This window comes from Podarcis filfolensis, assembly GCF_964270895.1.
Source record: "Podarcis filfolensis genome assembly, chromosome: 2".
Lineage (NCBI taxonomy): Eukaryota > Metazoa > Chordata > Lepidosauria > Squamata > Lacertidae > Podarcis > Podarcis filfolensis.
In genome coordinates this window covers 68,443,917-68,470,491 of record NC_139605.1, presented here as the reverse complement: position 1 = coordinate 68,470,491, position 26,575 = coordinate 68,443,917, and the positions used below count along the sequence as shown (strand labels likewise).

The window sequence follows — 26,575 nt, the reverse complement described above, 5'->3', positions numbered from 1 at the left end:
GTGTGCATGCCCCAAATGGCAAAAGAGTCATGGGTGGGACAAAAACACATGGCCCAGGTACGTTCTGGAAAGCAGCAGAATAGCAATGGATGGCTCATTTGCTATGTAAGGCCCTGAATCTGGAAGCACCCTGTGTGTCTGTCAGGTGGTGCAAGTAAACAGTAAGGGGTCAGAATATAAACAGCGGTGCACAATACTTGTTGCCTTGCAAGCCAAGTATGGTAAAGGTAAAGGACCCCTGACAATTAAGTCCAGTCACGAACGACTCGGGGGGTGCGGCTCTCATCTCGCTTTACTGGCTGAGGGAGCTGACGTTTGTCCGCAGACAGTTTTTCTGGGTCATGTGGCCAGCATGACTAAGCTGCTTCTGGTGAAACCAGAGCAGCGCACAGAAACTCCGTTTACCTTCCCACCAGAGCGGTACCTATTTATCTACTTGCACTTTGATGTGCTTTTGAACTGCTAGGTTGGCAGGAGCTGGGACCGAGCAACAGGAACTCACCCCGTCGCGGGGATCCGATCGGCAAGCCCTAGGTTCAGTGATTTAGACCAAAGGACCAGCTGCGTCCTTTTGCAAGTCAAGTATATGATGTCAGTTCAGGTGTACCAATTCAGATGGACCAGGCTTCCGGTAAACAGATTCCTTTTGTAATATAATTTTACAACATGAAAAATGAAGTATTGTTCAGAGATGTATACTCAGCAATTGCAATTGCTTTGCCAACAGATTTTACAGTACTTAACAGTACTACAAGGGGCTATCAGCAGAGGCAGTTGTAACTCTATGTTCTAATTTATGTGTTTTTTACACTGGGAAGACATATTAGAGTATGAGCACTAAACTCCAATTCACATTCAGCCAGTAATCTATTTTTAAAACACTGTTTTTGATAGAAGTTGTTACCCTCTTGATATCACATTTTCATATTGTTCCTAACACTAGTGTTATCATATCCAAGCACCTCTGCTGTTAGTGTTGCCGCCTTTTTCCTGTGACTTTTACATTGCCTTTCTTTATTATTTATGTCCCATACCATGAGTGGGAATGCTTTCAGTGCAGCTGGTACCCCCCCCCAAAAAAAAATCAATGGAAAAGAATAACAACCAATTCTATATATATATAAATAGTTAAAAATAGTTCCAGTACTTACTTTTGCAGACTGGGATAAGGATATCCATTTAAAAAATGTGATAGAGGAAGTCTTCAGCAGGCGCTGACAAGACAATAGAGGGAAGCATAAAGGGTGGGTGCCACCACACTAAAGGCTCCATTCAGACATGGTGCAGAACAGATCTCCTGATAAGATGGTGTCTGCAAGAGGGCCCTGCCCTGCAGAACACAGTGAGCTCAATGCAAAACTAAGCTAAATGCATAAAGGTAAATTGACCCAAACCTTTTGTAATAAGGAGGTAAGAAAAAATGGTTGTAATGACTACTTTGTTTATAGATTACAAATATTTACTAAGTATATTTTTTAAAAGAGAAGAAAAATTTCTCACCTTTGCTACTCCATGCAAAGAAAAGCTTCACCGCCTTTGCCTGTGAAGTTACTGTTAAAGGTCCAGAAGCAGGTCTTATTGGCTACCCTAGAGAGCCATTCTGGTGTAGTGGCTACAATGTCAGACTAGGAATGGAGAGACCAAGCGTTCAAATCCCACCCCCCCACCGGTAGCCATAAAGCTCACTGGGTGACCTTGGGCTACTGACCTTCCAGGGTTTGTCCAGCAAAACAACTAGCAATTTTCATTTGGCCCCTGGGGTGGAGGGCTGGGAACACCTGATCTGAACGATGGCTTACTTACTGTGACAGTGACAGACAGTGACTTACTGTGGATGAGCAGCCTGGTAGGGCATGCTGCTCAAGTAGCCCTTGCCATGCTCCTACCTTTGTCAAACAGTTTCTGAAAGCAGCTACTGAAAGCTAGGACTAAATTTAAAGTGCTGAAGCTAACCCATCAAATAAAATATAAATTCTCCCTTCCTTATTCAGCTCCACTGGTTACCATTAATAGCCTAATGAATGCATTTTATTTCTCTCACGTCTTAGCTGCTTTGCATCTGTGTTCTCTGCCTGCTGCAATTACCTTCTATTTGCATTTTTTTTGTTTTTGTTTTTGTTTTGTTTTGCTGGTAATAGCTGTCCTGTTATCTCATCCGGTTATTTCATGCAGTGAGTAAGGAAGTATGAGAAATGCTTAAATCAGAACAAGCCTTTCAAGCCTCACCAACCTTTAGAATTCTTTGAGTGCTACATACATATGTAGATAGGGGTGATCTGCTGCCATTACAGTATATAGTTGGACTTCCAAATGGCTTTCAGCAAAGTTCCTTCCCAGCTGCTGAGTAAACTTAGCAGCCAGGTGCTTTTATGGATTTGGAACTGGTTAAATAACTGGTAGCAGATGGTTTCCATAATGGAGTAAAGAAGGCAGTGGAGTCCCCCAAAGCGCTGGACTAGGACTGGTGGTCTTTTAACATTCACGAATAACCTGGAGTCAGGGATGAGAACCAAATTAGCTAAGTTTAAGGTTACATCAATATGAAGAGCTCCAGAAGGATCTCACAATACTGTCCTTGCTTACATGTCACAGTAAGTCGTGAACATGCAGATGATTCCCTCTTTGCTTCTCCCCAGCAGTCAAAACAAGCCACAATCCTTAGTGCTTGGTGTTAAGTGGGAACGGGGGATTGTAGAGAACCCAAGGTTTGGCTTTGGCTTTCCAGTTGTGGTTTGTTTCAGCAGTTTGTTGACCAGGTGCTGCTGACTGTTGATGGGCAACTTCAAGACTTCTCTGTACAGTTCCTAGTCTTGGACTGGACAGCGCTCTAACAGGGGACACCTTCGAAGAGACAATAGTTTTCTGAGAGCCCCTCCAAACAGAGGATTGTAAAGTGTGATGCATGGCCACTCTGAGCAGGAGCATGGGAGCCAAAGAAGAACCTGGCTGGATCAGGCCAAACAGGTCCAACATCCTGTTCTCACAGTGGTCAACCAGATGCTCATGGGAAGTTGGCAAGCAAGACCTGAGTGCAATGGCAGTCTGCTGTTGTATGGCATTAACTGGCCCAATGCGTGAATGAGCAAGACAAAAGTATGTGCAATTAAACATAAGGAATTGCAAAACTATGGCAAAAGGAAGAGAAAAGACCATTCTATTACATTTACACTAGTGGAGTTTAAACTGCTTGTGAGTATGCAGAAAGAGAGCTATTTCTTACATCGGGGATGGGGATCTAGCTGTTGTACCAGATCCTTATAACCCCAGCCTCATGTAGGCCAAGTTTGAAAGGCAGGAGGCTGCCTACCTGTCAATCACCTGACATCACAATGGGATTGGTTGACCACAGTTTGAAATCGAACCACATAAGGAAAATCACAGCACTCTGCAAGCTCTGACAATCAGCTGATCATTGGTAGCCGAAAGTCCCTTTTTAGCCCAGCTGCATCTTTACCTGCCCCATACCTGGCATAGAGAACAGGTCAGGTAGGGAGAGCTAGTGGGCATAACTAGGCCCATGGACTGGAAGTCCCCCCATTTGTTCTATCTGAAACTGTTATTGTATGTTTGTATCACAGTCAGTGTGAATCTATGGGTTGCTTTCTTTGTACAGTGGTATCTCGGGTTAAGTACTTAATTCATTCTGGAGGTCTGTACTTAACCTGAAACTGTTCTTAACTGAAGAACCACTTTAGCTAATGGGGCCTCCTGCTTCAGCGTATGTAACCTAAAGCGTATGTAACCCGAGGTACCACTGTACTGCATTCCTGTCTTTAACAACAGTCTGTTACTCAGAAGAAAACCCTAAATTTCTGGCTGGATAGTTTATATATATACAGTGGTACCTCGGGTTACATATGCTTCAGGTCACATACGCTTCAGGTTACATACTCCGCTAACCCAGAAATAGTACCTCGGGTTAAGAACTTTGCTTCAGGATGAGAACAGAAATCGTGCTCCAGCGGCGCGGCGGCCCCATTAGCTAAAGTGATGCTTCAGGTTAAGAACAGTTTCAGGTTAAGAACAGACCTCCGGAACGAATTAAGTACTTAACCCGAGGTACCACTGTATAAAGTAGCAAACCCAGCAGCAATTGCCAACTTTGCAAGCAGCCACTTTAGGCCTGCTTTATGATGTGTGGACATTAAGAGGTGGTAATATTTCTTTCCATTCTGTGAAAATGTTTCAGATGCGTTCTCCTTTACAAAATAGAGATAACAGGAAACTACTGCATTAGTTCAGCAACCCCCCTCCTGCTCTTTGTTTTTTAATACATATGGAGCAGCCATTACCCTCTCTCTAGCGTTAGGCTTGCAGACTTGTAGCGTGTGGCTTCTTTCAAAATGCAATGGAGGTAATTTAACATCTTTGAGGGTTATTTGAAGCTAATTCTATTTTAACTGTCTGGAGGTGAAGTTATTAGTTTATTTGGAGTAAAATACACTCTAGATAAAGTAGCAGTGGTCCTGGAGTCCCAGAAGTATTGGAGATGCATGTAGATAGTTGAGGTGGCTGTTCCAATTGGAAACACTACCCTTTGGGGGGTTTTGGGGAGTGGGATGGGGGTGGGGAAGAGAGCTGCCTTTTTTCATGTGAGAGGTGTTTATAAACTGACTAGTGTAAAACTAAGACATAAGATGCCATTTCTTCATTAACTGAAACACTAGGAATGTGGGCCAATTCTGTTATTAAAGAATGTTGCAGTCTTTTTAATTAACTGGGACTTGTCAGGTAGGCAGAAAAGTATGTTTTAAAAAAGCACAGTCATTCTCCTTTCTTGTTTGTTCAGATAGATAGTAATGGCACTGTAAACCTTTTTAGTATGTTTAAAAACTATAGGGCATAACTGTTGCTGCTTTTATGCTGAAGTTGATGGAGACTTTTGTGTAATGTGGAAGTCTGTATATTCCTTTACCAGTAGAATGTATGCATAAAAGAATCCCCACCTTAAGGCTTCTGATTCTTAAAAAGTAATGTACTGTAATCAGAAGACATTCACCAGGTACAGCTTCTCCAAGCATGTAGATTATGACTTACTATGTGTTCAGATGAAGCAATTGTTAAAGTCATGCAAGCAGGAACCAATAAAAAAAAAGAGCAACTGTACATATGTGACAACAGCATTTCCTAAATACAAACTACTAAACTGTCCTTGAAACACTTGCTCTTTAAATTTATGTAAAGTAAACCAAATGGGATAGCAAGGGCTACCTACCAAATGCTGGTGTTAAAATATTCCCTAATCACGTTAGCAATGAGTAAGCATTCTTAGTAAATACCTGGCCATATTCTTGGAACATAGGTTCTCAGCTCCAAACTGATTAGGCCAGCTGCAAAAGACCCATAAAAAAAAGAAGAGAGGCAGAAAACTTGTTCATTTCAGAAGTGTAAGCCAGTTGCACCCATTTATCTTCGACATGCATTTGGTGTAGGGAGGAGGACTTATCTGCTGGCTCCTGTTCCCATTTGTGCTCCTGTGTTGAGAATATTCCAAGGATGTTTGAAGAAGGGACTTTAGTTATTTTGCAAAGAGAATAATATTTCAGCACATGGCTGACAATGCAGTCTCAGAAGCAGCAGGGTTCCTAAGCCACTGCACAAAGGTAAGGACATGAATTTAACCATTTTTTTAGGTTAGAGACAGTAAATAAGAAGCTGGAACTCGAACAGAGCCACAGAAGCACTACAATATCATTTTAAAGTATTTCCTACGGAGAACAATAACAGAGAAGCAGCTATATATATTTTCTCTTATCATATGAATAATTCCAGACTTTGTTTGAGCTAGGGTTCAGCAGCCTCTTCTCCAGAACCTATTTACACGGCTAGGGTTTAGCCCTGAAATGTGCAGTAGAAAGTGCCTTTGAGAATATGCAGAGTCCTTTTCTTTTGTCACCTAATGCCCACCAGCAGTCCTTCTCTGTGTTTATGGATACAGGCATAAGTCAGGCAGCTTAACTCCAGGAACTCTTGTGTTGGAAATTAGCACCAAACAAGCCTTATCATATGAACTCAGTAGACTTAAAAGCAACAATACCTCACCACCTGTTGCTATAGAAAGGTTGAATTTCTTTAGGTAGCAATTCCCCAGGTGGCTAGTTGTGTGTGAATAGATGAGCACAAAAGGCAATGTGCTCACCTGCAGAAACAATGAATACTTCATCAAACCCAAAGCATTTGCTCTTCAGTGGTGACTTTGGCTAGTTGTAATTTTAATATCCTGCTGCATTAAACAACACTTGACAGTCGGGATTGCACACACTCACAACAGTCTTTTTTATCTCAGTGAGGGATCTGAATAACACAACAGGAAGCTAGTTAGCCCTTGAATGTTTGATTTCTCCTAAAGAAGCCTGCCAATTCACACACACCCCATCTAGCAAAACACTGTAATAAAAAACAACAACCATTGAATTTCATGGGGGCAGAAAGTCCAACAGGGCTTACAACCAAGCAAATCTACATAGGATGGTAGCCAGAAGTAGTATTAGAAGCATCCTGCATGTGGTTTCCCCCAGGACAATTGATTATTAATAATTCTCATTGCATACCCTCTAACATTTCTCTGATGAAAATAGGGACATCCTATCAATAATAATAAGTTTATTATTTATAACCCACCCATCTGACTGGGTTGCCCCAGCCACTCTAGGCAGTTTCCAACATATATAAAAACACAACAAAACATTAAACATTAAAAACCTTCCATATGCAGGTGTCTCTATCAGATGTCTTCTAAAGGTTGTATAGTTACTTATCTCCTTGGCTCAGGGGTCGCATAACTCTATACCCTCTGATGACAGTAGGGATCTCCTACCATGCCCTGCAACATTTCTCCGATTAAAATAGGGACGTCCTAAGGAAAAGCGGGGCATTCTGGGATCAAATCAGAAATTGGGACGTCTTCTGTAAATCTGGGACTGTTGCTGGAAAATAGGGACACTTGGAGCATCTGTTTTACAGTGCTAATTAATAAACTTGGAAGTATGAGGCACTTTCCAGCGATGGAACAGTGTCGTGTGCGTATCTCAGACTTAGCAATGCAAAGTTTTCAGCAGTTGACCCAAAATACATTTGCCTCCTCAAGCGCATCTTCCAGTTCTTTCCCCCACCTATATCCTTAGCAATAAATTTAAACCTTTGGACTGAATTGGGTATGAATAGAAGAATAATTGCTCTCGGGCCTATTAAGGTAGCATTGGCCTTACTCGATGTAAACAAAACCAGAAAAACAGGGGTACAAACAAGCTCTACCTCTTAATGCCAGCTTTTGAGACCTGAAATGTATCTACAGCTTGTGGTACCCTATCTACAGTGGAACTGTGGAATGCTTTGGATGGTGGGATCTCTCAGCCAGTGGTTTCCCTGTCCTCTTTCTAGCTAGGGCTGGTGGGGGTTGTAGTTCAACAACATCTGACGATCCAAAGGTGCCCCATACATACCGGCTATAGATGCTTACCTGGGAGCAAGTCCCACTGAATTCAGCAGGACTTCCTTGTGCCTACATAGAATGGATTACACTGTGAAAGAACTATAACTTAAGTCATCTGATTGTGATGTAATAATGGAACAGTTGAGCTGATCAGTGTCAGTAAAACATGCTAATGAGAGCATATTTCTGTCACCCTAAAATTGCCCACTTTTACAGCCTGTTTTAACGTTGCTCAAGTGGTGAGGGCTACTACAGAGCTGTTCTTTGCTGCTAGGAACGTGCAAATCAACACCTGCGTGGGATTCCTTGTTGCCTTCTGTGGCCAGGTGAATTGTTAAATGCAAGGTTGTATGAGACTCTTCTTAAGTTGTGTTATGACCCATAAGGGACAAACTATGCCCAGTTGTTTGCATGCAGGAGCTCACAGGCTCAATCTATCGCATCTTCAGTTAAAAGGATCAGGTAGTAGGTAATGGGGGGAAATTCTGCGTGAGACTCTGGATAGCTGCTGCCAGTCAGAGTAGTCACTATTGGCTTAGAATGAAGGAAGATCACTATTTTTGTAGCAAAGCATGTTTCAAAGCCTGTGCTATACTATATCTTGATAGCAGCATAGTAGGAAAGGCACCTGAAATGTACTGTGACAAATAGGTCACTTGTTTGCTAATTATACTTGCTGTCACACTGGCTGCAATGAAAAAGATACAATTAGTCGTACTGGATCATTATGCATGTATTATTACTGAATCCTCCATTTGTTCTGTTGGATTATGGATACAGAGCTGTTGGACCTTTCCACACTTACCACTTATAGTAAGGCAGTTGCTGTTTTTTTCAGATTTTTTGGCATGCTGCCACACAACTAAGTTATTATTCAGCTAGTATTCCAAAATAATGTACTCAAAAAAGCCCACTTTTTCTTCTACCACAAAAATTTGACTTATGTGAAGGATGCAGAATGGATCCTCAAGTTTTTCATTTGTGTAGCGTGTGTACAGTGGTACCTCGGGTTAAAAACTTAATTCATTCCGGAGGTCCGTTCTTAACCTGAAACTGTTCTTAACCTGAAGCACCACTTTAGCTAATGGGGCCTCCTGCTGCCGCTGCACCACTGGAGCACGATTTCTGTTCTCATCCTGAAGCAAAGTTCTTAACCCAAGGTACTATTTCTGGGTTAGCGGAGCATATGTAAACTGAAGCGTATGTAACCCGAGGTACCACTGTACAGTCATCGTCCTGGTTTCTGTGTGGAAGGGGATGGGGGCCCTTTTGTGTCTCCCTGCTTCCTTTACATCTGGTTTCCCACAGGCATCTGGCTGGCCACTGTGAGAACAGAGTATTGGTCTCGAAGGGCCATTGACCTGATCCAGCAGGCTTCTCTTATGTTCTTAACTGATAGTGGAGGGGCACACAGCAGAGTTTTCCCCAGGGATCTGAATGATAGGAATATGCTCATCTGAAGGGCAACCTTCACTAGCCTTAAGGTCTCAACGACTAATAAGAGCGATTCCAGGGACTGGGTGGCTCCCCTCTTATGGAATACCCTCTCCAGGGGTTTGCATGAAGCCCCCTCCTGAGAGTTTTTAGAAGAGCCCTAAGAACGTTTTTATTCTAATCTGATTTAGGTTAACTGATTTCATGGCACTGTGGATTGATGAAGAGGGCTTTAATAATTCCCTGTTATTTTAATGAGACTTAATGTTGTTGTTGGTTGTTTTAGTGTTTTGTAACTTTACTGTGCTATTTTGTTGTAAACCAGGGGGCAAGCCTTGGTTACAGTTCTTGGTTTGTCTGGAGAGAGGGCCAAGTTCAGCAGCAGAGGAGGAGCAAAGCAGCCACCACCTCTTCTCTGGGAGCTCACATGTTTGCTTGTTTGTGCCAAACCATCGTTTGCTAGTTTGTGCTAAACCATAGTTTTACATGTGAATCAGGCTTCTTGGGAAGCTAAGGATTCTGATTGGAGATGAGAGGAGAGGAGGAGAGAGCATGGCACCCAATATTACATCTCATGATTATTGAGAGCTTCTGGCACATAATACTATTTTTGCACCAGGCATGTAAAGGGTAAAGATAAACAAGTTTTCTTTCTCCTCAAGAGGCTTATCATAGAATTGTAGAGTTATAAGGGAGCCCAAGGGCCATCTAGTCCAGCCCCCTGCAATGCAGGAATTATCTGGATTGCAGTCAGTGATGAGGACAGAATAGTTTAAAATTCCCAAAGATCTCATATGTAACAAAGTTGTTTTCTGTTTTAATCTCCTTTTCAAATTACAACAGCTCTTGTTTAGTCATTTTGACCTGTTAATAACTAGTTTCCATAGTTACTTTTTAATATAGTTTTAATATAGTTATACAATATGAGTGATGCTGCTGTTTCTGTGGCTACACTGAACATTAATTTACACCACATTTCCCCTCCTGCTTTAACTAAGTGTATCTGAAGAAAAGAAAAGAAAAGAAAAGAAAAGAAGAAAAGAAAAGAGAAAAAGAATGCTTGCTTACAATGCAATAAAGGGAGATTCCAGACAATGATTGGTGGATGAAACTTTTGGATGTTTTACAAGAGTTTTACTTCCTGAGTTCCAAACATTCAGTTGAAGATTTGTTCAACTGGCAGCAAGTACAGCAGATACAAAAGAAAATCAGGCTTGCATTATACTGTTGAAACCTCTTTCTGACCCAATCTCTAGGCCTGTGGCACTTTGGAGTTTCTACATTGTGTATGTTTGCATTTGTATTTGTCAAGTGCCTGACACTCGGCACTTGCATCTAGGAAGGGCTTATACTTTGCATGCTGAAGCTCCCAGTTTCAATTCCTAGCATATTCGGTTAAAAGGATTGGGAGCAGGACTAGGAAAGACCTCTAGTGTGGAACCTATGGCTTTTCGACTCCAACTCCCATTAGTCCCAGCCACCAAGGCCAATGATCAGGGATGATGGGAGTTGTAGTCCAACAATTCCTGAAGGTCCGCAAGTCTCCTCTGTGCTGCCTTAAGGCCTTGCCGGATCACAGCCAGGGGAGACAGTCATATGGGGCAACTGTTTGATTTGGTGGCAGCTTCTTAAGTTCATTCAGCTTGTTGTGTCAGACTTGCCCTAATACAGTGCCTTCTCATGGAAGAAAACCTGGTCTGAAATCTTGGAGAGCTGTGGCCAGTCATTGTAAACAATCTGTGAGATGGCCAATGGCCTGACTCTGTATAAGGCATCTTTGTTGGTTCCTATGATATGCTGACAGGGTTTTTTGCTTACATTGCTATGCAGCCTAAGGCAGGGATAGGGGAGCTTGGCATGCAAGCAATTATTATTGTTGTTGTTGTTTCCACAACTTTATCATTTCCCCTCTTATTAGTTGAAGAGGTGTTTTCCTATTGGCATCCTAGTTCTAAACAAATTCATTTTAGTGGAATTTGTCTCCAAGCAAGCAATTTTAGGGCCGTACCCCACTTTCCTTAAGTAGGCAGATAATTCATGTTCCAATCCTATGGAGCCAAGGGAAGCCTTTTTAGTTCTGTGTTGCAGGATTTGCCCTTGGTTGGCATGCAGGGATTCACAGTATGGTGCATTTTCCAGACGGGAGCAGTGATTTCAGGACATCTGTCCCGAGGGAGAACTGGGCGTAGGAAAGAGGCACTCATGCCCAGCCTTTCAGGGACTTGCAGAGGGTGGAGCTTCCATTGTTCTTTTGAATCTTAGTAAGAGTGGAGTGATGTTGGCTGGCTCCTCAGAACGGCATCTCCCATGCTGTTGCTATTGGTGCTTTGTTAGGGAATGAGGAAGAGGTAGCTCTGAGTCAAAGGATATGTTGGTGTGTGGGAACCTTGAAAGCCCTGTTTGGACCAAGTAAGTAGCTGCATTTTATATCGTTCATGGTGTTGTGGAGATGTGCTGGTTGTGAAGAGGAACTTGCTGCACATGAATGCCAAACCCTCTGCACTGCAAGAATTTTTTTAAAAAATCGAATCTCAGTTGCTAAAGAAGGAGGGGAATAACATAAAAACGGGGAAGAGGGCAAAGTCCTTTTAGTTTTCCCCTTGGAGGATAAAACTTTTGATCTCTGAAACATTGTTAATCCCTTCTTGGAGTTGCTGGTACAAAAATCTTACCTCAAAAAGCGCTCTGTGTTAGTATTTAGCACTGTGTGCCAAGGACACACTTTGAAACAAACACTTGGGAGGATGGGAATCTTTCTATTGGGTGATATTTAGTGCAGAAAACCCTGAAAGCCTATTGAAGTGCTATGATATGTTACACATTGGCTGCTCAGTATTTCTTTGTAAGGAAGAGGATGTAGTCTATACATGAAGATCCTAAGATCTGCAAGTATGAAAAGTAAGTGGTGTTTATATACGTTTTACTAATTTAACAGGATGCAAATAGATTGCCTGGTGCATTTGACCCTGTTTTGGAAATTTTGGGGTTGATCGAATGAAAAAGAACTCTGAATGTCATGTTAACGACATCTCTGTTTCCCGGCAACATGCCAGGAGAGCTGTACATAACATAAAGGAGACGCTGAGAGCAAACCCAAATTATAACAATAGAGTAGAGCAAATAACTGAATGAGCAATCCTAGCAGCAGCAGAATACTTTTACTATAATAGCTTTTCAGATTTTAAAAAAATCAAATTAGCATAACTGTCTACGTGTGTTTGTGTATCAATGTTTGTGCTCCTATGTATTTGTCATCTTTCCAACGATGAAGAGATTATGTTAAGATAGCGGCATTGGTGTTACCAGTAACCCAAGATTTTGCTAATTGGATATCTACTCTTTACTCAGCAAAGTGGCATCAGACTGCAGCTTCTAAGTATTTGAAAAGCTTATGTTGCAGATGAACATTTCAGCAAACAGAGGGCTTTTGGCCCTGACCCTTAGTCTTAGATATTTTGGAGGCAATAAACACTTTGTTTCCTAAGCTCTAATCAACTGAAACATGAATGAACAAACGAAGCTGCAGACTGGGGCAGCTTTTTCATGCTTCTGCAGCTATGTGGACTTTGACTGATTGTGCACCACAAAAAAGCATTGAAGCTTGAGTTGGAAATATGTGGCAGTATTTAAAAAAAATAAAATTATTTGACCTTAGGGGGCAATTCTTTCTAAATAAGATGCCAGTTAAATTTGCCAGTTCCACGTTGCCCTGAAAAGCACCAGTTTGCAATGGTAAAGGTTGGAGTCAGTGCATTTTTTTCTTTAGATAGCTGCAAAGGGAAATTGAGGCTGAGATGCAAAGTTGGAAGTTCATGTGGTGTAAAAATCCAACTTCAGTTTCATTACCCCTTTAGAGTGGCAGTGGATACTGCCAGTCAGAGGAAGGCATTTTTTGAAAGGATACCTTCCTACTGATGGTTTTTATTTCATCGTAATTTAGCAGGGTGTAAAGGAAAGATCATGAGACTTGCTGATTCTTTTTGCAGTTGTTTCCCATCTCTTTTGGCTTCTGCTCAATGCAGTGAGAAGATGGGTGCATTTATATGTCAAACTGCCGTTCCCAGGGTTCCCAAGAGCATATTATGAGACAGGATGGCAGGCTGCACTGTTAGATAAACTGCTTTCCAATCATTGCCTCCTTCACTTGACTTTGAATTATAGCTTGCTCTGGGAGCCAACAATGGACTGGAACCCCCCCCCCATTCCCCCCAAAAGTAGATTTCATTTAACTTCATATATCCTGCCTGCTTTTAATAGGTGTGGGAACCATCTGGTGGTGTTAGTAGGTTGTTGCATATCACAATTCTATAGTCTTATTGAATGTGAACTATAACCTAATTTTAGGTCCCATTTATTTTAGTGGTAGAGGCCTGAACACATGCTTACTTCTCCCATTAAAATAAATGAGATTTAAAGGTGCTCCCATTGAAATAAATGAGATTTAAGAATGTGCTTGAGATTGGAAGTAACATTTACTTGGATGGAATGTCCACCAAGTCAATGAAACACTTGGAATATGTTTAGAATTGGGATGCAAGTTAATGGTGACACTCCATGTGAGGTTTTCAATACCTGGACTTTGTGTCCTGGGTGCAGTGTTCTCTTGCGTAGCCCAGCGCAACATTTGCTTGAAGGTAACGTGCATGGATTTCAATTGGAAATTGCTTTGGATAATTATGTTTAGGCTTGCATTCTTCATTATAATCATAAAGGTATTTTGGATTGCAGTAGGAAATGTAGGATTGCAGAGGAGCCATAGGAAGACCCACATGGCAATATGCTACATAGCATCATCAGCATATAAGCCACAGGTGATGAACCTTCTTCAGCCAGAGGACCACATTGCCTTGTGGGAAGCCTTCTGAAGGCTGGATGCCAGGGGTGGCTGGAGTCAGAGGCAAAAGTGAGTGGAGCAATGGGTGTGGCTCTTACAGTAGGCTGCATTCCAGTCGCACACGAGTTGGAAGCTGGCTACTATGAGAACTGGATACTAGACTAGATGGACCTAGATGATCTAGCAGGCTTCTATGTTCACACCTTCTTTCTCTCTCTCTCATCCACACCCACCTCTCCATTATTACATTCCAGCCAGGCAAAAGCACTCAAGAAAGAGATGAAACCAGGCCAGTGAAAAGTGTTTTAGACTAGGAGAGTCCTGACAACTGGATAGAGAGTCCTGGAGGGTTGCATTCAGCCTCCAGAGCTGAGGTTCCCCACCCTGATACAGGGAATTTAATTATGCATTAATGTTTAAAAGGTAAAGGGTAAAGGTACCCCTGCCCATACGGGCCAGTCTTGACAGACTCTAGGGTTGTGCACTCATCTCACTCTAGAGGCCGGGAGCCAGCGCTGTCCGCAGACACTTCCAGGTCACGTGGCCAGCGTGACGAAGCTGCTCTGGCGAACCGGCACCAGAGCAGCACACGGAACGCCGTTTACCTTCCCGCTATAAAGCGGTGCCTATTTATCTACTTGCAGTTAAGGGTGCTTTCGAACTGCTAGGTGGGCAGGAGCTGGGACCGAACGACGGGAGCTCACCCCGCTGTGGGGATTCGAACCGCCGACCATGCAATCGGCAAGTCCTAGGCGCTGAGGTTTTACCCACAGGAACACAAATTCCACAAGTTAAGGGAGCCATCTTTTGAACTTGTATGCACTATGACAAGCCAATAGATGGCACTGTGAAGAATTGTAATGGCCTGATCTCACTTTGTATTCAGTTCGAGTGCGGGAAGTCCTCAGATGTACTGCTGCACACTCTGCATTTGCGGTGTTGTGTGGGAAAGTGTGATTCCCATTTCTAGAAGATAAATGTAAAAAAAACACACGAGCAGTTGTCCAATTCAATATATTTTTATTTGGATGAGAATATAGACGGGAAGTTTATCAGATTTGCAGGTGACACAAAGCTGGGAGGGATGTCTAACACTATAGAAGACAAAAATCAAGATTCAAAATTACACAGGTGTGCTGGAGCAGGTAGCTAAAGCAAAAATGTTTACATTCAGGATAAAAAAATATAAGGCCCTGCATTTGGGTAAAAATTAAACAAAAAAGCAATGTCACAAATGTAGAATGGGGAGACTTGGCTTGAAAACAGAATTGTGAAAGAGATCTGGACATTTTAGGGCCCATCCACACTTGTGTTCTCATGATTTCAAGTTACTGGTTGGCTCAGAGGGTGCCCCCCCTTACTTTCTTTTACTACCTGCTGTTTTCTGCTGAATCGGAACAAATGTCAGTTGGGTTTTCTGCAGATTGATGCTTGTTCTGATTCAGCAGCAAACAGTGGGTTTTCCCAAGGAAAGTGGTGGGACAAAACAACAACAACCCCACCTTTTGGACCCTTGGCTTGAAATCACAGGACAAAGAATGTGTGGATGGGCCCTTAGTGGATGTAGCTGAGCATGAGCTGGCAGTGAGATATAGCTGCTAAGAAGCATACAGCTGCTGCTGCTGCTACCACCACCCAGGAGGACTCCCCTGCTCAACGCCTGAGGGCCCCAGTCCTGCCACTCACCACCTGGCCTAGGGGCCTGATGGGCTCTATAAAGGACTGCTGCTGCCACTGCTGCTGCTGCTGGGCAGAGAGGGCTCCATTTTGTTTGTTTTTTGTTTAAATTGCTGTTATTTTTTACCTATGCCATTTTAAACTGTGATATTAATGCTGTATTCTTAGTTTTAGATTTTAATTTATGTGGAAATTGTTTTCCATTTGGTTGTGTATCTTTTTGATGTGGTTTATTTATTGTTTATGACATTTGTAATTATGTAAATCTTGTCATGTTGTAAGCCGCCTTGAGCGTTGCTTTTAACTGTGGAAAGGCAGCATACAAATAAAAAATGATGATGTTGATGATACTGCAGTCTTAGGCCTCTATGGCAGGAGCACAGTATTCACATCAGGAGAAGTAATAACTTTGCACTCTTCTGCCTTGGTTAATCCATATCTTCAGAACTGCGTTCAGGGGTGCCACATTTTAAGAATGGTCACAGACCATTTGGAGCATGTCCAGGGGAGAGAAACAAGGGTGCTAATGGGCTAAAAACCAAGTTCTGTGAAGAACAGTTGAACGGTCTGGGTGCATTCAGCCTGGAGTAGAGTGGAGACATTACATTGGTCTTCAGATATCTGAAGGTCTGTCATGCAGAAGACAGAGCAGACTTTTTCTCTGTTGTTCTGGAGGACTGGATTAGAACCAATGGGTGGAAACAGCAGGGAAGCAAATTTGCCTATGTGTTGAGAGAAACATCATAACAGTATTTGACAGTGGAACAGACTGCTTTGAAAAGTGATGAGCTCTTCTTAGCTGGAGCTTGCTGCTGTGCTGCTGTCCAGCTTGAAGGCTTCCCACAGGCATCTGGTTGCAAGAACATGATGCTGGACTAGGAGGGCCATTGGCCTGGTCCATCTTGCTCACCATTTGTTCTTATGTTCAGAGGCCAGACAGCCATCTGTCAGTTGCATCTGCATTAAAGTAGGGAAGGGATGGGAGAACTCTGTTCAAGGCATTGTTGTCACCTGGTGTCATTACAATTATGACTAGGTGATTGACAGGTAGGCTGCCTCATCCACCTGCCCAATTTGGACCTTAGGGAGATAGGATCTTGGCTCAGCAGTCTGAAAGTACTTCCCAACCCCGTTGTATGCAGTAGCATATAGAATACACACCAGATTCTGGCTGAGTGTGCTATTTGCGTTTGTATGTGGAAAATGGGACCTGTGAGTCTTGCAAAGTTGCCTTACCTCTACTAAGAGTAGAAGATTACATCCAGGGTAGGCAACCTAAGGCCCATGGGCCAGATGTGGGCCAATCACCTTCTCAATCCGGCCCACGAACGGTCCGAGAATCAGCGTGTTTTTACATAAGTAGAATGTGTCCTTTATTTAAAATGCATCTCTGGGTTATTTGTGGGGCCTGCCTGGTGTTTTTACATGAGTAGAATGTGTGCTTTTATTTAAAATGCATCTCTGGGTTATTTGTGGGGCATAGGGATTCGTTCATTCCCCCCCCCCCCCGAAAATATAGTCTGCCCCCCCCACATGGTCTGAGGGACGGTGGACCGGCCCACAGCTGAAAAAGGTTGCTGACCCCTGGATTATATAATAGCAGCATATCATCTAATTTTTGAGGGTAGAAAAGAGGCTGAAACTTTCCAATGGCAATTCTGTTCCAGTTCTATCTGTCAGAATTGGCTGCACCTACCCCATTCACTAAAGCAAACCTGTAATGAAATGCCCCCCCCCCACTTTCTTGCCTATTTTAAAAGGGCATTTTACTCACAGTGTCCTGGGTACAGTATTCATTGGGGAAAGAAGTTCCATTAATTAGTTTCACCTTGCCAGCTATGGATGTCTGGTGCAAGACGGTATCACAGTCACTGTGACTGTGCAGAAAGTGAGTAGCTGCATGGTCAGCAGGCATGCACAGTCTCTTGTGCTGTGAAGTAAGCCTCTGGGCCCTGAGAGGCCAAACAATACCTGTGTTCCTTTATCCAAGTCTCTGGTGGCCCCCATTTTGATGAAGATTGTGGACTACAACACCTATGTGTGCCTGGATGCAGCTTGCTAGTTTGGTGGTTAGTGTTAGGGTTTGCTAGTTTGCAAGGTTAGGGTGAGGCATGCTGGCTTTGTTATTTTCTGTTCTGTACTTGAATTCCCAAATGTATCCTTCCTTACACTGTCAGTCCTTTAATTATCTTTTTCCTGGTAATAGGTTCTTATGCTTATGCTTCTAAAATCCTTAATAAAGTATTGCATTTATCCTGGTGTGGTTTCTTGAAGTAAGCCTGGCTCTAAATCTGGTACCTGGCTGCCTGGTGCTCCTGAATAATTTGTTTGTTTGGGGCTCAAGAGATAGAGAGTGAGTAGACGGTTTGGCGCTTGTCTCTGTGAATCCCAAGGATGTCCAGAAACAGCCTGGGGACACGAACAGGGATAATGGCTGTACTTCCTGGCAGGGTTGGTTTTCACCCTGGTTATTCAGTATCCCATTACAACACAGGAGACTGGCATCCAGGGTTTGGGTAGAACATTCCTTGGGGGTGGGGGCATTAGCAGGTTTGAGTATTTATTTTCCCCATTTCTTTCTTTACAAAACCTAATTTCTCCTATCTCACCTGTTGGATGCTGCTGCTCTCTGCTAGATTGACTCAGAGGGAGTTATTTTTGTGCTGTAAGTATTGGGCCATGTCCCAAAATGGGGCTACAGACTCCAGGCCGACTCAGGACAGGGTCATTGTCAAGCTGCTCTTAGATAGAAAAATCAAGATTAACCTTTCAATGTGTTGTCCTAGTCAGAATATCTGTGAGCCACAGAAGTGAAGAAATCAGATTTGAATTGGAGAGAATAGCAGTACAAGTAGTTTAGAAGTATTTATTTTAAAAATATATTCCAGAGGTGGAAAGAGAGAATTGTTTGCTTTTAATATAAACATTTGTTTTTATTCTATACCTAATCTCCTTGGTTCATTGACAGCATTCCACTACAGAGTTTGCTCCTCTTACTTAATTATGTGCACAGCTCCCTTTATTTATTAAATTCAGGTCAAAATATGTCTTTATATGGCTCCATGTATGAATCTATTAGCCCATGCAATTGATCGACCTTGACTTCATTTGCCCAAGTTCATTACTGACTCATCAGAATGAAAAAGATGGGAGATAGTCATAGGTGCTGAACTATTCAAAGCTTCAAATTGGAAAAAAAGAATCTGAATTCTTATTTAATTCAGTGGCAGATATGCCTAGGATGTTTGCTTTTCTCCCCTCCCAACTGGCACCACACTAGAATATTTCCTCCCTCCCCAACAATTTTAAGGGGTGTGTGGTAAACTAACTGTTCTCGAGGTTAAGCACGTAAGGAGAGCCCTGCTGAATTGGACCAAAGGCTAATCTAGTTCAGCATCCTGTTTCCCACAGAGGCCAACAGGATGCCTATGGGAAGCCAGGACAGCAACATAATAGCCCTCTCCTCTTGTATCCTAGCAACTGTTATTCAGAGGCACATTGCCTCTGCACCTGGAGGTAGTGACTTAGTAGCCACCCTTTTCTTCCAGGGACATGCCAGCAAGAGATAGTTACCAAGAAGTTACCACCTCAGGGGGATGTTGGATACTAAACTGTAAAATGTAAGCTTTGCTGAATTAATTAAGCAGAGTCTACAGTAAACAACTTGCACAGCAAATTAGAAATGTAATATTGAGCAGCGTAATAGTCACTTTTGTTGCAAAAGAAAGGAAGAGTTAAACTTGCTTCTGCTTGGGAGAGGGAGAGGATGTGCTTAGCAGCACACGCATAATAATACTGCAATAATATCAGTCATGAAGAGATGATGGTTTGTGGGCCTGCCCATCAGTTCTATTTTTGAAGCTAATCTCTTTAAGGTACCTACTAACAGTAGCACCTGTGTGTCTCCTGGCACCAAATTGAATAGGAAACAGAAAGCAATTGCTTAAACTGTAATTTAGGCAGTGTGATGATGTTCATGGCTAAGTAATTGTTGATCACTGAATATACTGATATAGTCCTATTGATTGAACACATGGCAATTTACAAAGAACAGGTCTGATAGGTCCTTTACCCAACAATCTGCAAAAGAGAAAGCCACAACAAGAAGAAAAAACTCTGGAAGTGGGGACAGATAGAGGCGGAGGTAAACAGAATAAGAATAATGGGCTTATTTTAGCCTCACATACTTATAGGAGATAATTGGGGCAAGGATGTTGTTTCTAAATGCTTCATGAAACAGAGGAGGAACTGAGGAGTGATTTGATGGAGGTGAGGAGGAAGGTGTCTCAGAAGCCATTCTGAGAGGCGTAACAATCAGCAGGTGAGAAAGGGCAGAGTCTTTTTAGAAAACAGGAGGGTGTTGTTGTTGTTGTTGTTGTTGTTGTTTAGTCGTTTAGTTGTGTCCAACTCTTCGTGACCCCATGGACCAGAGCACGCCAGGCACAGGAGGGTGGTGAAATACAATATTAATATTTTGATATACTCTTATCAATTCAGGTGTGAATGGGATGGTTGGTAACCTACTCCTTACTATACATTGTGAACTTGGTTTCTGATCTCAAGGTACAAAATAGGATGCCTATGTGTTTCCCTATGTGCCTATGTGTTTCCCCTTTAAAACACTTGGAAGTAGCAACTGGAAAAGGATTGCTTCATCTTCATGTATTTGGGAAGAAGCTGGTGTGTGTGTGTGTGTAACCTTGTAGCCAACATGTATCATCCTTCTGAATTATTTTATACTCATAGATTTCTCATGCTTCCTCTTCTAAATGTGGCTTTAAACCCTTTAGTTCATCACCATACTCATCCATACTCCATACTCAAGGAAATACTCATCCACAGACTGTGCTTGGCAATCCTGAACAAGTTGATTCAGATTTCGGCCATTAGTTCCTAGCTTAGGATTCCGCCAGCACTGGATTTAGTGACCTGCTCATTATTCTGCTGCATATTCAGCATGAAATAAATATCACAGTTGTGCATTTGAAACAGATTTGAAAGCCACAAAATGAGGGGGAAAGAGATGGATGCACAGCCCAATTGCCACTGGATATGGGGTGCATGCTTGAACTATCAAAACCCATGTTACCTGAGGAACCCGGCCAATTCACATATCAGAATGCTTTGCTGTTGTTTTGAAGCAAACTTCTTATTGTCACAGTTGTAACAGATATCTTCAAGTGTGATTACAGGATGTATCCTAAACAGTGCATCTCAAAAGCATCGCTGCGGGTGTCTCTGAATACAAGGCGATGCTGTCATGGCAACAGGGTGTTACTTAGCAAGCATTCCACTTTGTTCAGGCAACAGGGGAAGGGTTTTGAATTTAGAAGAGAGTTACACACACTCACACTGTCGAAGCTGCCAGAGAGTACATGGCTGCAAATGGGGAGGCATCGAAAGGGATCTGATTTTGGAATCTGTTAGAGAAGGGGATATGAAAGGAACCTTGCATTAGGCAGCAGTGATGAGAGGAAACTATGAGGGGAAAACCTTGCAGGGGGACAGAAGGTAAGAGACAAAGAGACTGAGGGCAGCACAGATACATGAAAAGCAATGAAGTGGATGCAGAGATCGTTGTGTGAAGTTGATACAAGGGGAAGCAGTAGAAGTCGAAGAATGTAAGAAGATATGGCGGGAAGCAGGGTTGGGGGAGATACTTGATTCAGTAGGCATTGAAAGCTGAATCTATCAAGTTCACACATTCTAAAATAATACATGAACTGCAACACAGGACTCCTTTGAAATGTGCATTTATCTGAATTTTGCAATACAGTTCTCCAATCCAACAATGTTTGTATGTCTTAGGGGGAAGTGCATAAAAATGAATGCAAAACATAGATTATATCAGGGGAAATTGCTTGAAAAAATATGTACATTGGTCAAAACGTGTTTATCGAGTGAAATCGTGAGAAATTTGCAGTAAAATCCTGATGAATTTTCAATTGCTAATTGCTTCAAAAGGTGGAGAACTGAATTTGAATGTGGAAATATAAGAACTGAAATTGGCAGATCCTTCCATCCTTGGCTGGAAGACTAGGGGGCTTATTTGGGCTCATTAAGGTGTTGACATTTGTATGACACACTAGGTTAAAGGCCATGCTGAATCTGCAAAAGGTGCAACTTCACCAAACCTTTCCTCACACACTAGGCTCCTCATATATGCCAGGCTTATTAGAGCAAACAGCTAGGAAAGACCTTTTATAGTGCAAAACAAAATGTTACTTTAAAGCTGCCATGGCTGGGGGATTCTTTAAAAACACTGCCACTGTCACCATCAACATCAACAAGCCACAGAATTTGTCCGTTTCCAAGATAAGGTCATATTCATGCTGTGCAACCTTTTGGTTTTCATTGTAGAGTGTTTCCAGCACGAGAAACATCTCCTTTCGGTAAAAGAGCAAACAGACTTTCCACCAACACTCTTCTGCCCTGTGTAGTCATTCTCTTCCCACTGGATGCAATTTCCACACCTACTAAAGCAGAAATGGGGAAAGAGAGCCATCACAGTAGGTAGGAGGGAAATTGTTACTCACACTGGATAAATCTTGTACGTGCAGAGTAGCTGGAAATATTTAGAGAAGTGCCTCACCCTCCTTGTTCTCATCCTTCTCTTTAATGGCCAAAACAAAATGCTTGTTTCTCCTACCCATGATCATAGTGCATGTAGTAGGGGGAGACTGAAAGTTCTGTTTTGGATGCTGCAGAAAAGCATGAGGGACTGACAGTATAAGCCACTCAGATTCACTATTCTTGTTAAACAAAGGCCTTACAAAATGTAGTGACCTCTCTGGAGTAATTTGTGGTAGTTTTATCTTGTGACCCACTGACTCTGGCCAATGCCATTCCTCTGTGAGCCATGGCCCTGATTCTAATTGCCTCCCTGACACATCTGCTTTTTGGGGAAATACAGCATCCAAAATGCCAGTCATGGCACGCCATTTATCAGGTAGTTTGGTCTGATCACCAGTAGGCTATTTCCTCTCTTTGTCCAAGGACTGGTCCCAGTCTACCAGAAGTTACCAGTGCAACCAAAGAAGACTTCAGGTCTAGGAGTTGCTGAGTCCATGGTAGGGAGGGACTTGAATAAGATTGCGTCCTTATTCTTTTAAAGAACTCTGTGAAGTAAATGGAACTGGATATCTTGTTTCACACCCTAATGTGAATCCTGGAAGACTTCCACAGTCTCCTTAAAATTCAGGGAAGTTTTTAGTGTTTGATGTCTTATTGTGTTTTAATTTGTTGGAAGCCACCCAGAGTGGCTGGGGTAACCCAGTCAGATTATTATTAAGGGCTTGAGAAATTTGTAGCACTTCTTGAACAGATATCACACTCATTGATTGTTGAGGAGACTCCTTAGATAGTGAAATAGTTTCTCCTGCTACACATCTGAGATCACTCATCTCCACACTTCACTCAGAGGTCCTGTTGAAGTATGAAAATGAATGCATTGTGGGGAGGAGCCAGTAGCTGGTCTCACCCTTGGTTGTTTGTGCACAGGCCTGCACCTGAACAATATTGGCAGGGTAAGTTGTGCATAGGGAGCCTACAGGCATTTGGTTTCATCCACATGAGTTGTATGCCAAGGAGTGCCATTGAATCAGGAGTAGGCATAGTTTAATAGTAGAACGCATGCTGTGTGTACAGAATGCCCCAGGTTCAATTCAGGACATATACAGTTTAAAAAGGATGAAGTAGCCTTTTGATGGGAAAAGGCCCTTGAGAGCTGCTGCATCAGATTATATTGGGTTAGATTACGAAGGATCTGACTCTGTGGCAGGCAGGTTCATATATACCAAGTTCACACACTGTTTTCCATGTAGCGTAAACACCTACACAGGGCTAAAGCATAGGAGCTGTAAGGTCAGACCACAACTGAGCCATCATTACATCAATGTAGGTCGGTTTATAGCACCCTCTCTTGCTTGCTGAATGTAATATTTTCTGTTTTGTATAGATGCTGCAGTGCTTATTCAGTGGGAGCTGTTGGCTCTAGAGATCCAGTAGTGATGTTAATGAAAGGCCTGGATGTAGAACAAAATAAGCCTATAGGTGACAAGAAAAGTTCAGGAAAGGATTAATTATCACACACTCTTAGGGCTTTATTTTATTTTATTTATTTATTGAATTTATATACCGCTCTATACCCACAGGTCTCAGGGTGGGTCACAGAATAAATGCACATCCTGAAGCAACCAATAACTAATTGTATGGTTTACGGTGTGATAGCTCAGTCAATAGAGCATGAGATTCTTAATCTCAAGGTTGTGTGTTCGTGTCCTCTGGTGAGCGAGAGATTCCTGCATTTCATGGGGTAGGACCTTGTGGTCCATTCCAACTCTACAATTCTATGATTCTATATGGTGATAAATCTGCGGCAATGAAAATTAAATGCTTTACCAGAGCGATAATCACAATGCATAGAATTTACTTTAACCCAAATCTACTTAGAGAAAATAGGAATCATAATTGTCTGAATCTGTGCTGCCAAATGGTACTGAGTCACTGCTTCAAAGCAGGCAAATTGCACAAATATTGGCTTGGATCCTAAAATATGTGGACATAATGAAATTAAAGGAAGGAAAGTTTCCAGTTTCTTCCTACCCCTTGCAGTGGTTACACCCACAACTCATGTTGACTGTCTATTCTCCTTTCCTTGTTTCATTCAGCTTCTGGGTCTTTCATGTCAGCTGTAAGCTAGGTGAGCTGCATGGTGTTTTATCACTGTTATATGATCTGCCAATCTGATCCTTCCATTTCTACTATTTTTGCAAATCCTGTAAATTCCAACCCTGCCACTATTGCCAGCCCAAACCTATGGAGAAACTATTAGCACTTATATTAACAACCTGGATTATGAAGGTTATTGTTTACAAAGCCCTCTCACCTTTTAATAAACATGGTATGACTATTGTGTATCAGCACAGTCTGCCATCATGCCAGGGTGCTCTGCTCTGGGTCCAATGGCTGACAGGGATCATCATGGCCGCCTCTGCAAGCCATTGAGTTTTAATTGAGCCTGCCCACAAACTGTTTACATCAGCAGTGGACTTACTGGGCCTGGGCATGCAAGTTTAAATTGCAACCATGTTCCAGTCTTCTTCTCCTTCTTCTTCTTCTTCTTCTTCTTCTTCTTCTTCTTCTTCTTCTTCTTCTTCTTCTTCTATTAAATTTGTATACTGCCCTATACTCGCAGGTCTCAGAGCAGTTCACTGGATAAAATCACAATATAAAAACAAAAAAATACATAATCAAAATAAAAACAGGTTCCTTAAAGGAACCTGAGCCTAGTTTTACAAAAAGCAGATGTGATAAAACCCTGCTTCTGGCTTGTACCACTTTAGATACAAGCTATTTTGCTGTTTGTCATTTTGTTTTGTTTTTGTAAAGATGCCTTGAATTGCCTTTAGTGAGAGAAGGCATCTACTAAATTTAATTATTTATTATTATTAATAATAATAGATAGCTAGTGGGTGCCTGAATATTTCCTGAATAGGAAAAGATAACACATGAACATGGAAAATTAGTACATCAGAAAAAAGACAATGGTTGTTTTTTCTGTGTGCAGATATTCCTGCCCCCTCCCATGAAATAGCATTCAGGCATGAGAGTTCCCACAGGCAGCCTGAAAGTATGCAACCCAGAAACTGGGTTGCTGCCACACATGTTGTGAGAACATAATCTGCAGTGCTCATACTTCCCCAACTCCTCTAATAGCTTCCTATCTTGTACTTCAGAATGCTATGCACAAAGCTAGAATGAATTCCTGACTTCTACGCTTGATTATTTACAAACCATTACACAGAGGGATAAAGCCAAAGAGCTTGGAAAATTTCCAAACAAACAAAACGGAACATTGTGAGCTTAATGAGAGAGAGAGAGAGAGAGAGAGAGAGAGAGAGAGAGAGCGACAGACAGACAGACAGACAGAGACAGAGACATAGCTACACCCTCTCTTCAAAGATATTCAGAACTCTCCTTGTGGCTGGCAATGCCGTTGGATAATTATCTCTGTTCCATCACTGAACATGAAACCAATGACCCACTGGAGCGATTTGTCATTTCTGAAACTGTCTTTCTGGGAGCTGGCCTTGCCTTTGCTGAAGGGACAAGCGTAGGTGAGCTTGTGGTTGTTGCAGGATGAACTAGGTGCATTTTAATTGTATGTCCTCTCAGCAAAGTACTACTGTGAAATAGATTTGCTGCGGCAGTAGCAGCCCTGTGTCCTGTAGCTCTCTGGAAAGCTATTGTAGTCTATTGGACCTGAAGTGATGGCTGTAGTTTGCCTAATGCTACCTGAGTTTTGCTATATACAGTGGTACCTTGGGTTAAGTACTTGATTCGTTCCGGAGGTCCGTTCTTAACCTGAAGCACCACTTTAGCTAATGGAGCCTCCTGCTGCCACCGCGCCACCGGAGCACGATTTCTGTTCTCACCCTGAAGCAAAGTTCTTAACCTGAAGCACTATTTCTGGGTTAGCGGAGTCTGTAACCTGAAGTGTATGTAACCCGAGGTACCACTGTACCAGCATATCACTCACTGCACCAAACAAAACAATAAGCACCCTATGTTCTGATGTCTGTTGGCGGGGAATTAAGCTACAGCTTTATGTTTAAAAAATGGTTTCTTATAATTCTTCAAGGGTGTTCAAAGTGGAGACAAGTAAACAAGCAGGTTTTAAGCATTCTCAAAGATGTACACTAAAAGTGTTATGGCTTTAGTTCTGGTCTAAATTTCCTGTTAAGGGTTTTCGTAACTGAGGGATTTGCTGCTTCTCACAGAACCAACACTTGCTTTTGTTTTCAACATGCTGTGATGTCATGTCATCATGAGGTTGTTATTGAGGCTTAATGATATTTGAAATGAAATCTGTAAGTAATCACTGAGCCCTTCTCTTGTTGGAAGCAGTTTTTGTGTGGGCATTTTCAGTTGTTGTTTTCTTAATAAGACTATAGTTATAGGAGAGGTGTGGCAACCATGAGTTGGTTGATATATTACTTGGGCCACAGAAAGTAGCATGCTAGTTGCAAGTGTCCCATTTCATCCTCTGCACCCCGGAAATATTATGAAGCAAGATGCACTATGGGTGGGTGTCAACGCCCAATCTGAGTCAGTGCTGGCCAGGGCTGGCACAAGACCCTTGGCTGCTGAGGTAAAGGAGAAGATGGTCCTTGACATCTGAAGGGAAGGCGTTCCAC

At 42.3% G+C, this 26,575-nt stretch overlaps 1 protein-coding gene and 1 long non-coding RNA gene across 26 annotated transcripts in view; one reads left to right on the top strand and one right to left on the bottom strand.

Annotated features, from left to right (window-relative positions):
• Positions 1 to 26,575, top strand: part of ACSL6 (acyl-CoA synthetase long chain family member 6) — a 78,517-nt gene that overhangs the window by 13,921 nt on the left and 38,021 nt on the right. For 2 of the 21 annotated variants that reach the window (XM_083600118.1, XM_083600110.1), the window contains exon 3: positions 21,738 to 21,890. The exons of 7 other annotated variants lie outside the window; for them this stretch is intronic. In XM_083600118.1, the coding sequence (XP_083456244.1) occupies positions 21,836 to 21,890 (55 nt within the window). In that variant the 5' untranslated portion in view covers positions 21,738 to 21,835. Of the gene's footprint in view, positions 1 to 5,498; positions 5,604 to 7,568; positions 7,778 to 11,155; positions 11,276 to 11,362; positions 11,765 to 21,737; positions 21,891 to 26,575 lie in introns of those variants that run through there. 12 more of the 21 variants (XM_083600111.1, XM_083600109.1, XM_083600103.1 and 9 more) reach the window with 10 other exon arrangements.
• On the bottom strand, positions 2,214 to 7,513 carry LOC310756348. Of its 5 annotated transcripts, none has more exons than XR_014544817.1 (4): positions 7,460 to 7,513; positions 6,038 to 6,139; positions 5,216 to 5,474; positions 2,214 to 2,841 (listed from the first exon to the last, which is right to left on the bottom strand). It is a non-coding gene; the product is annotated as an uncharacterized lncRNA (long non-coding RNA). The 5 variants fall into 5 exon arrangements; XR_014544818.1 differs by having other exon boundaries at positions 5,280 to 5,474; XR_014544819.1 differs by having other exon boundaries at positions 5,216 to 5,330.